This window comes from Borostomias antarcticus (assembly GCF_949987555.1).
Source record: "Borostomias antarcticus genome assembly, chromosome: 13".
NCBI lineage: Eukaryota > Metazoa > Chordata > Actinopteri > Stomiiformes > Stomiidae > Borostomias > Borostomias antarcticus.
In genome coordinates, this window is record NC_140246.1 from 3,229,689 (window position 1) to 3,241,842 (window position 12,154).

The window sequence follows — 12,154 nt, forward strand, 5'->3', positions numbered from 1 at the left end:
CTCACACACTGAATACCAATAATGAGGAGGAGAGAGGGAGAAGGGGGGACAGAAGGGAGGAGAGGTGAGGAGGGGAGGGGAGGAGAGAAGGGGAGAGGAGAGGAGGAGATCAGGGAGAGAGGGAAGGAAGAGAAGAGAGGGAGGAAGTGACAGGGTCAACAGCGGAGAGACAGTTTCCATACTGGCTCCATCCTACTGGCTTAAAGGGCAATGCTCGTTTTTGACAACCTGGACCTTATTTACGACATATTATAAGAAGTTTGACTCACCGAGATCACTTTGGTGTAGTTCGGAGGCCTGTAGAAGAAATTTAAAATCCAGCGCGAGCCAGTATATCCATGTAATGACGGTGATCGGGGCACCGAGAAATCAGTTTCTCAAAATCAATTTTCGGCCGCTCAACGGTTGTTTTCATCAATCAGATTGAATGAATCGACAGTTGAGATTCCTCAACGCGAGCCATTGTTGTGGTTTTCAAATACGGGGTCTTTAGCCTCTGTAATATGATCTTTACACGCCTTTCCCCACTTGCTCCAGCACGCATGCGCACAGGCCAGCGCGCAGACTGGCTATTCTCCGGCTCACATTCTCTGCGCTACGATCGGATTGTTGCTGATGAATGACGACGACAATATTCTCGGCACCAACAACGATCGTAGCGCAGAGAATGTGAGCCGGAGAATAGCCAGTCTGCGCGCTGGCCTGTGCGCATGCGTGCTGGAGCAAGTGGGGAAAGGCGTGTAAAGATCATATTACAGAGGCTAAAGACCCCGTATTTGAAAACCACAACAATGGCTCGCGTTGAGGAATCTCAACTGTCGATTCATTCAATCTGATTGATGAAAACAACCGTTTAGCGGCCGAAAATAGATTTTTAGAAACTGCATTCTCGGTGCCCCGATCGCCGTCATTACATGGATATACTGGCTCGCGCTGGATTTTAAATTTCTTCTACCGGCCTCCGAACTACACCAAAGTGATCTCGGTGAGTCAAACGTCTTATAATATGTCGTAAATAAGGTCCAGGTTGTCAAAAACGAGCATTGCCCTTTAACCTATCTTGTCTGAATTATATTGTAGCTGTGGCACATTCATAGCTTTCCCAAACTCAACACTTCAAACGTGACTCAGGTTTCACACAGATGACCACGGTGTGCCCTGCTAATGAGAGGTCCTCGTATGTGACAAGTGTGCGTGAAAACAGACATTTCCCTCAACTCGATGACGAAGCAAAAATGCTATACATAAGAGGGGAGTGCTACTTTACCCGTGGGAGGCGGCCTTGCAGAACGGGAGGTCAGGGCGAGAGGCCAGAAAATAAACTATTAAAGAAAAGTCAGGGAGGGCGTTGGGTTGGCCGGCGTTCAGAATGCGGGCAGAGGTCGGTGCACCGGTTCTGAAACTGACCTCGCGGCCGGGCCGTCGGCACACGGACCGAACATTCGTCTCATTTAGCACTCGTGCTTTTTTTCCTTTTTTTTATAAAAGATGTTTCTAAGCTGTGGTGCTGGCGGTTCTCCGGGCGGTTCTCCGGGCGGTTCTCCGGGCGGTTCTCCGGGCGGTTCTCCGGGCGGTCCGTGCCGTTGAAAATCCCCGGCAAAGCGCTCATTGCAGGTCAGCTCCATCCTCCTCGGAGCCTAGGCCAAGGATCGTGGGACCCGGAGTGGCAGTGGGCGACCGGCGAACAGCAAGATAGATCATCAGTTCAGAAGAGAAGGTGTCGTGCTGCATACGGTACCTTAAAGCAGCTACCAGGGTTTTTTTCCAGTTTGTGTTGATTTTGGCGGCCCCTGTGGACAAAGGCAGTAGTGTTTTCCCGGAAAGACGACTGCATTTCCCATGAGCACCGCCGCTTCCTGTCGAAAAAATACCTCTTGCCTAGGCCAGCATTCGTTTTGGAAGCCAGCAACAACAGGCAAGACGCTACTTGTTAGGATAACTAGTGATGAGGTGAATAAATTGTTTTGTCCTTTCTGGTCGACCCAACCAGCCGAGCAGATATCTCTGGAATAGAAACAGCTTATCTTCTCGCTGATGGACGCATTTGCTAATGTAGGTAATGTAGAGGAATCAGTATTAAAATGAGTGTTTTATAACCAGTCAAAAAGTAATCTGGGTTGGTTTACGATGCAACGTAGCCTACGGTGACTACAAAACACACACATATTAGCCTGGACCTGTGCGTGCGCGCACCCCCACACACACACCGACACACACACTGCAGAAAGTGTTCGAGTGGCAGCTGGGAGTGGCGAGCGGAAAACGACTTGGCCGTCTATTCTGTCTGAAGGACTAAGTGATCTCTCTTCGTTCTCGTTGCTCTCTGATCATTCCTGTGTTTTCTTCGAGAGTACTTTCTCCATGCACACAAATTCTCAATCAGAGGTTATCTCAAAACGGCACATCACTGAAAACACCAGTGAGATATTTACTCAGGCTTTCTCGTCCACACCTGCCCTCTCTATGGCCTCAGTCAACGAGCTTGTAGATAATTTCAATGTTAAAATTACAAACATTATTGATGCCGTTGCGCCCACTAAGGTGAAGGTGGTCTCTGGTAAGAGAAGATCTCCATGGAGAAACGCCATGCTGGTCAGAATAGAAAAGAGAGAGTGTCGAAAATCTGAACGCAGATGGCGAAAAACAAATCTCCATGTTCATTATGACATCTATAAAGAGAGACTTCGCATTTATAATATGGAGCTGAGAAATGCACGACAGACCTTCTTTTCTGACATCATCACCAAAAACCATAACAATGCGCGTGCTTTGTTTGCCACTGTTGATAGGCTGACAAACCCTCCTGTGTCAGTAGCCTCTGAACTTCTATCCACCAGGGCCTGCAATCAATTTGCCTCATTCTTCACTGACAAAATTCAGAAAATTAGACAAGCAGTTAGTGCCTCCATTCCAGGTACAGGACATGTGTCGTCACAGTGTCCACTTAAAATCAATAATTGTACCATGACACAATTTAATCCGATCAACCATAAAACCCTGGGGGACACTATACAATATCTGAAATCCTCCACCTGTTGCCTTGATGTTCTACCTACAGACTTCTTCAAAACTGTATCCAACTGCATGGCCTCTGATTTACTACAAATTGTAAACACATCTCTTCTTTCAGGTGTGTTCCCACATACCCTGAAAACTGCAGTCATCAAGCCACTCTTAAAAAAGAATAATCTAGACAGCTCACAAATGAACAATTATAGGCCCATATCAAACCTCCCATTTCTAAGCAAAATAATTGAAAAGGTTGTTTTCCAACAACTGAATAACTTCCTGGCACTAAGTAATGGCTTTGATGTCTTCCAGTCAGGATTTCGACCACATCACAGCACCGAGACTGCTCTAATTAAGGTATTTAATGACATCCATTTAAACACAGATAATGGCAAAATCTCAGTCTTAGTATTACTGGATCTCAGCGCTGCGTTCGACACGGTAGACCACAACATACTACTAGGCCGACTGGAAAATTGGTTGGGAATTTCTGGTACAGTGTTAGATTGGTTTGAATCCTACTTAAAGGACAGGGATTATTTTGTGTCCATAGGCAATTACAAATCTGAGCTGACAAAAATGACCTGTGGAGTTCCCCAAGGCTCCATCCTGGGGCCTCTTCTGTTCAACATTTACATGCTCCCACTAACTCAAATTATGGAAAACAACAAAATATGTTACCATAGCTATGCAGATGACACACAAATTTATATCACTATATCACCAGGAGACTATAATCCCATACAAGCGCTGAGTAAGTGCATTCAACAAATCAATGATTGGATGTGCCAGAACTTTCTCCAACTAAACAAAAATAAAACTGAAGTAATTGTCTTTGGAGCCAAAGAAGAACGATTAAAAGTCAGTGCTCAACTTCAATCAGTAATGCTAAAAACCACAAACGAAGCCAGAAATCTTGGTGTAGTCATGGACTCAGACCTGAATTTCAACAGCCACATTAAGTAAATTACAAAGTCAGCCTACTATCACCTGAAGAATATATCAAGGATCAAAGGATTTATGTCCCAGAAGGATTTGGAAAAACTTGTCCATGCGTTTATCTTCAGTAGACTCGACTACTGTAACGGCATGTATACAGGTCTCTCTAAAAAATCGATCAGACAGCTGCAGCTGATTCAGAACGCTGCTGCTCGAGTCCTCACTAAGACTAGGAAAGTGGAGCATATCACACCAGTACTAAGGTCTTTACACTGGCTTCCTGTCTGTCAAAGAATTGACTTTAAAATACTGCTGTTGGTTTATAAAGCACTGAATGGTCTAGGGCCAAAATATATTTCTGATCTGCTCATATGCTATGAACCATCCAGACCCCTCAGGTCGTCCGGCACAGGTCTGCTTTCTGTCCCCAGAGTTAAAACAAAACATGGAGAAGCAGCATTCAGTTTTTATGCTCCACATATCTGGAACAAACTTCCAGAAAACTGCAGGTCTGCTGCAACTCTTGGTTCTTTTAAAACAAGCCTGAAGACTTTTCTTTTTGCCACTGCTTTCTAAGAGGAGCTATGTTTATCAGTATACTGCACTGTAACTTTTATTCCTGTATTCTATTTGTCCTGCTTTTTGTTTAAATGTCTATAATGACTTGCTTTTTGTTTTAATGCTTTTAATGTGTCCTGCCTTTTGTTTTAAATGTCTATTATGTCTTGCTTTTTGTTTTAATGCTTTTAATGTCTCATGTAAAGCACCTTGAATTGCCCTGTGGCTGAAATGTGCTATATAAATAAACTTGCCTTGCCTTGCCTTGCAGGCCCCGGGCGACCCGAGGTGAGAACTCGCCGCGCGACGGCGGCCATGCAGAAAAGGAGACTTCGCCCCGGAATTTCACAGGGAACCGAGTGAATTTGAACGGACGGCTCTTCATGTTTGCCGGGGATGGGAGTTCTCATCTCTTTTTCTGGTGTCGCTGTGGAATATGAAATATCCATCCAACCTCACGTCCACCGCCAGCAGTTTCACACCCAGACCCCGAGAAAAGGACCAGCCTCTTAGCTTTCACTCACGTTTGGCATGACCCCCCATCTCTCTCTCTCTCCCTCCCCCCTCTATCACCTCTCTCTGCCTCTCTCTCTCCCCTCTATCACCTCTCTCTCTCTGCCTCTCTCTCCCCTCTATCACACTCTGCATTCAGAAAAGGTTGGAGAGGAGAGTGGAGGAGAGGAGGAGAGGAGGTGAAAGGAGAGGGGACGAGAGGAAAGGGGTGGAGAGGAGACAGACAGACAGACAGACAGACACACAGACACACAGACACACACACACACACACACACACACACACACAGTCTGATATCCTGTGTCCGAGTCTAGTCGCTAACCAAGAGTTTTGTCAGAGTATAACAGTTTTGTGAAAAGAGACAGTGAGAGAAAATCTCTCTTCCTATTGGATTTAATCATGTTACCAACCTCTCCCTCCTCCTCCTTCTCCTCCTCCTCTCTCTCCCTCCTCCTCTCTCTCCCTCCTCCTCTCTCTCCTGTCCTGCCCTGCCTCCTCATTACATTACATTACATTCCTTTAGCAGACACTTTTATCCGAAGCGACTAACAATAATTGTAAGGACGTCAGTGTACCTTGCCAGAACTCACAAGTGTATCTAGTGCTGAAGGCAAAGTGCGTGAATAGAATATATAATAGGTGCTTAAGAGATGAGTTTGGAGCCTTGGACGAAAGATGGGCAGCGACTCTGCTGTCCTGATGTCAGTGGGCTGTTTATTCCAGCACTGCGGGACCAGGACAGAGGAGAGCCGTGACCGTGACGATTGGCCGCAGGCACCTCGGAGTGACGGGGCAATCAGGCGCCCTGAGGTAGCAGAACGTAGCGGTCAGGAGGGGGGGTGGGGGGGGGGGGGGGTGTAGGGTTTGACCATGGCCTGGAGGTAGCAGGGAGCTGTTCCTTTAATTTCCCTCTAGGCTACTACCAGAGTTTTAAACTGGATGAGAGCTGCTACAGGGAGCCAGTGTAGAGAACAGAGAAGGGAAGTTGTGTCGGAAAACTTGGGCCAGATGAGCAGCAGCTTTCTGGACAAGTTCCAGGGGTTTAATGGCTGACGCCAGGTTTCCCAGCAAGGAGGGAGTTGCAGTCGTCCAGGCGGGAGATGACCAGGGCCTGGATGAGCACCTGCACCGTTTCATCAGTGAGGAAAAGGTGAATCCTCCTGATGTTGTAGAGCAGGAATCTGCAGAAGCGTGTGACGGATGTCATGTGTGGAGAACGACAGTTGGTCATCCAGGGTCACACCCAGATTCCTCGCAGTCCGAGTCGGTGTCACCACTGTGTCTTCAATGGTGATGGCCAGGTCCCGGTGCGGGCAGCCCTTCCCCGGGAGGAACAGCAGCTCAGTCTGGTCCAGGTTGAGCTTGAGGTGATGTGTTGTCATCCACTCTGAGATGTCAGCCAAGCACCCAGCTATGCGTGTCTCCACTTGTGTATCAGAAGGGGGGTATAACAGGACCAGTTGGGTGTGATCTGCATAGCAGCAGTGATAGGAGAAGCCATGCGAGCGAATGACAGAGCCCAGAGATGTAGTGTAGAAGGAAAAAAGGAGAGAACCCAGGACAGACCCTTGTGGAACCCCGAGACGATGTGGTTCCGACATTGACCCTCTCCATGTCACCTGGTAGGAGCGGCCCATCGGGTAGGATACCTCTGTCTGTCTGTCTGTCTCTCTCTCTGTCTCTCTCTCTGTCTCTCTCTCCGTCTCTCTCTCCGTCTCTCTCTCCGTCTCTCTCTCCGTCTCTCTCTCCGTCTCTCTCTCCGTCTCTCTCTCCGTCTCTCTCTCTTTCTCTCTCTCCTGCATCATGCTGCCAACAGATAAACCAGCCACTTGACATTTAGCTGACTTTGACTCCCCACCACCCCCAACAATAGAAGGCTCTCCTCTGTGTATCCCCAACCACACACACACAGACACACGCACACACAGACAAGCACACACACAGACGGGCACACACACAGACACGCACAGACACGAACACACACAGACACACACACAGACAGGCACACATACAGACACGCACGCACACACACACTCACAGACAGACACACGCACACACAGACACGAACACACACACACACACACACACACACACACACACAGTCCACTTCAATCATACTAATATTCCATTTACTATCTCACCCGGTCACACCACCGTCACCTCCCCCCTCCCTTCCCTCCCTCCCTCCCTCCCCCCCGTTTCACCTACCCACTCTCCTTCTTCTCCTCCACTGTCCACCCCCCCTGCACAGAGCCCGCCCCCCTGTCCTGTGACTGACAGAAGAAAGCGCCATTAATCACATCAGGCTGCTGCTGTGGTGTGATTGTATTACCAGCGTGCACACACACACACACACACACACACGCACACACACACATCCCTCCCTGTCTTATAGCGTTGTCTTTAGGAGACCACCCCAACAAGAAGGACACACTCATCACACACTCTCACACTCTCACACACTTACACTCTCACACTCACACACACACACACACACACACAGAGAGAGAGCAGAAGTATAACTGTGTCAACAACCGCTCTGCTCTAGTTTGACGTGAAAGAGAGTCAACATGAAAGGATAGTCATGTGATTCAGTTCTACCATCTCTAATATGATGAAAGAGTTGCAGCTGTTCTAAGAACCACACAGGGACGTCTAGCTAAGGACAGACAGAGCACTGCTGTTCCTCTGTAGTTCAAAACCACAGGATTATACACACACACACACACACACACACACCTACACACATGCGCACACGCAAGCACACACCAGTGTCCTGCTTCAGTGCTCCAAATGGTAATGGTAAATAGACTGCACTTATATAAGCGCTTTACAATGAATGCCTCTCATTCACCCATTCACACACACACACATTCACACACTGATGGCGGCAGCGGCCATGCAAGGTGCCAGCCTGCTCATTGGGAGCAATTTGGGGTTCAGTGTCTTTGCCCGATGATACTTCCGACACAGGCAGCGCTCTGCGGGGGACTCACCCAGCTCGTTGAGGCTCTGGGCGGGACTCACCCAGCTCGTTGAGGCTCTGGGCGGGACTCACCCAGCTCGTTAAGGCTCTAGGCGGGACTCACCCAGCTCGTTGAGGCTCTGGGCGGGACTCACCCAGCTCGTTGAGGCTCTGGGCGGGACTCACCCAGCTCGTTGAGGCTCTGGGCGGGACTCACCCAGCTCGTTGAGGCTCTGGGCGGCCTTGGTGATCTCCCTGCTGCCCCCCTGCAGCTGGCCCTGTAGACGCTTGCTCAGGTACAGGATCCGGATGATCCTCCGCAGCAGGTCGCACGCCACCTGGAGGCCAGAGAGAGAACTTCGTTACGGGGGGAAAGGACAAGACTGTGAGAAACCAAGAGCGTTTTAGCAGTGGGAACCAAATGACCTGCGAAGCTGCCAGACCTGCCGTCTGAGCTGTGGTTTAATCACAGTAGACCAATCAATACCCACAATCATCACAGTAGACCAATCAATACCCACAATCATCACAGTAGACCAATCAATACCCACAATCATCATAGTAGACCAATCAATACCCACAATCATCCCAGTAGACCAATCAATACCCACAATCATCACAGTAGAACAATCAATACCCACAATCATCATAGTAGACCAATCAATACCCACAATCATCACAGTAGAACAATCAATACCCACAATCATCACAGTAGAACAATCAATATCCACAATCATCACAGTAGAACAATCAATATCCACAATCATCACAGTAGACCAATCTATACCCACAAGCATCACAGTAGACCAATCTATACCCACAAGCATCACAGTAGGGCAATCAATACCCACAATCATCATGGTGGACTAATCAATACAATGAAATTCCCTTTCTGAATCCATCCAAAAGGTTGGACAGGATGGCATGTTGAAGCGACCTAATGATTGCTACATTACATATGTAAATATATGTCATGAGGACGTATCGTCCACAGGAGTGAGAACAGCAGTCAGTGAGAACAGCAGTGGGCGGAGAGAAGGGGGAGGTGTTGCCCCCTTGTGTGCGTGTTTCTCTTGTGTATGCAGGTAGGTGAGAAAGAGAGAAAGAGAGAGAGAGAGAGAGAGAGAGAGAGAGAACCTCCAGGTCACAGTGACCTTTCTGAGCCCGTATTTCTCCAATATTTCATCACAATGCCATCCAGACACAGGGAGCGTAGCAGCCTGTCAAGCAGCCAGCTGCCCGGCCAAGCCCTTCCCACCCAGAACAGGCTCCTCCCAGCCCGGGAACCATGGTTTTAATAGGGAGGGGAGAAATCCCACCTTAAAGGTCACAACGGCTCAGTATTGATAATTTAGGCCACTAACTGCTCAGGCAGAGATTCAAACCGCAACAGAGATGTCATGAGGGAGGCGCAGCTGCAATCTGGGAATAGGATCAAAGACTGGGGACCTGATATGGCGTTGTAAACCTTTAACAACACCTTTAAAGTCGTCATGGGACAGTAGCCTATAAAACAGGCAGCACATACGGTGTGTAACCGAGTTGAAGTGGGTAAATTCACTCCTCAGTATAAATGCCGCCCACCCAAGCCATCCGATCGCTGGCGTTTCTGTGGCGTAGCTGGCGGAAGCGGTGTTTATGTAAGGCTGTCGTGAGCGTCGGCGAGTCAGACGTCGCCCGGTGGGAGAGGGGGAGGATGGAGGCCATACCATGAGACACGCAGTGAAACCGCTGAGATACGTTCAGTATTTCTCTTAGCGCACACACACCCACACACGAGTAGACACACACACACACACACACACACGCAGTGAAACCAATGAGATACGTTCAGTATTTCTCTTAGCGCACACACACCCACACGAGTAGACACACACGCACGCACGCGCGCGCTCACACACACACACACACACACACAATCACCGAGAGGGTGGGCTATACCTGTAATCTGGCGAGCTGGGCCGTCCTGGCTACGATCTTGTTGTAAGGGTCCAGGATCTTAGTCCTTATTCTACAAGGGAGGCAGATGAGAGGTTGATGAAGGCTGGTCGGTGGGTCGGTCTGTTAAAATAAAGACTTCAAGCCCTCAGGCCTGACTACATGGGACGGGCTCAGCCAATTGGGGACAGGGTTCTTTCCAGGGGATTTTCATCATGATGCCTTTTCCTTTCAAATCAAATCAAATCAAAATGTATTTACAAAGAACGTTTAAAACGACAGCAGTCGACCAAAGTGCTGTACAAAGGTGGGTCCCAGGTAAAAACATCTCTCAACAAAACAAGGAAATTTCAGCAAACAATACAGACATTGAAACATAAACCAGGCTTGAGCACAGACTGGTTATAACGCCGGGAGAAAAGGTCGGTTTTTAGGGAGGATTTTAAAAACTCAAGAGTCTGGGAGGATCTAATATGAAGGGCAGGTTGTTCCATAGCCTGGGGGCAGCCGCCACAAAGGCCCTGTCGCCTCTAGACTCAAGTCTGGTTTTAGGCACCTCCAACAGCAGTTGGTCAGCAGACCTTAGGGCTCTGGCTGGGGTGTGGCGATGCAGGAGCTGGGAGAGGTACAGAGGGGCCAGGCCGTTAAGGGCTTTAAAAACCATTAGCAAGAGTTTAAAATCGTTGCAAAAGCGGACTGGGCGCCAGTAGAGTGAGGCCAGGACTGGCGTGATGACGCTTTTTCTTGCCTGTGAGGAGGCGAGCGGCAGCATTCTGTACAAGCTGTAGGCGGCTGAGGGAAGACTGATCCATGCCAACATACAGGGCGTTACAGTGGTCGAGTCTAGTAGTGATGAATCACCCTCTCTAGGTCAGTAGCAGAGAGGTAGAGCTTGGTCTTAGCTAGCAGATGCAGTTGAAAAAAGCTTGTCTTTACTACAGCACTGATCTGTTTATCAAATTTAAAATCACTGTCAAAAACCTTTCTTTCAGGTTCAAGCAGTGTGAGGAGGACATGGGTGGTGCCAGTGTGGTCTCTGTAGTCTGGGTTGTGAGGACATGGGTGGTGCCAGTGTGGTCTCTGTAGTCTGGGTTGTGAGGACATGGGCGGTACCAGTGTGGTCTCTGTAGTCTGGGTTGTGAGGACATGGGTGGGTCCAGTGTGGTCTCTGTAGTCTGGGTTGTGCGGAGTCGACCTACCTGTCTACTGCTCCCTGTAGGGCAGCTATCCTCGTCTGCATCATCTGCAGCACACCTGACAAACAACGGGCAAATCATTCAGCAGCCCTGAAACCACCCCTAGTCTGTAACCACCCTAGTTTGTACACACACAAAACATTCCACTTATATTTTTAATATTGAGAGATGGGATGGTTGGGCCAAATTTGAGATCATACCACCCCCCTGTGGACAATACATGGAACAGCAAGGAGAACAGTCTGACAGCTAGTCAGAAGTGGCGGCTGTACATTTATTTAAGGCATACCACCCAACGTTTTGAAGGGCTTATAAACAAAGAGTAGGTGACATATAAAGGTGGTATTTGAGTAAAATCTGTTACCTTCCAGGGACTCGATTCCAGTTGCTTGAGCAAGTAAGTCCTCATGTCTGGCTACCACCTGTCACAAGATATAACGTTTGTAGTGTACAAAAAGTCATCACACTTGTTGACTGTAAAAGGTTGCAGAGACATACAGTTGTAATCTACTGATATTCCATGCTGTGGCCCTGGTTACCTGGCTGTGCAGCTCCTTGTCCAGCTGACTGATGCCCTGGGCCAGCTTGGCCAGTTGTTCAGCGATGACAGCATGGTGAATGGCCTGAGCAGTGTAGGTCTTCACGTCAAAGTCCTCAGACAGGAAGTCTGTGTAGCATTCTGGAAATGCACACAATTCTTAAGTAAAGACATCTTTGGAGAATACTGTATGTACTGTGTACAGTACGAGCTGTGCCCTTCATATCCCTTCATATCCCTTCATATCCCTTCATATCACGGCGCAGCAACCGATGCAAAGTCATGAACACGTCTATCCATGGTTGCACAGTAGCGAGGTGATGTCAGCTGGCTAACTGATCCCTTCACTAGCTAGCTATTTTTTAGCTGGCACAGTTACAAGGACCTAGTGCTAAGACTATCTAGCTAGTACTAGCTACACTACTAGCACTGCGTAATTGCTATATTAACGTGCCATTTAATAGTCAAAATGCATACAAACCAGACACCCCATAGATA

At 48.4% G+C, this 12,154-nt stretch overlaps 1 protein-coding gene across 1 annotated transcript in view; it reads right to left on the reverse strand.

The window, feature by feature from the left end:
- cog5 (component of oligomeric golgi complex 5) overlaps nt 1-12,154 on the reverse strand; it is a 73,944-nt gene that overhangs the window by 61,675 nt on the left and 115 nt on the right. The window contains exons 2-6 of the mRNA XM_084448096.1: nt 11,658-11,797; nt 11,483-11,540; nt 11,122-11,176; nt 9,926-9,995; nt 8,202-8,322 (exon numbers count right to left, since the gene is read on the reverse strand). Of these exons, the coding sequence (XP_084304222.1) occupies nt 8,202-8,322; nt 9,926-9,995; nt 11,122-11,176; nt 11,483-11,540; nt 11,658-11,797 (444 nt within the window). The remainder of the gene's footprint in view (nt 1-8,201; nt 8,323-9,925; nt 9,996-11,121; nt 11,177-11,482; nt 11,541-11,657; nt 11,798-12,154) is intronic.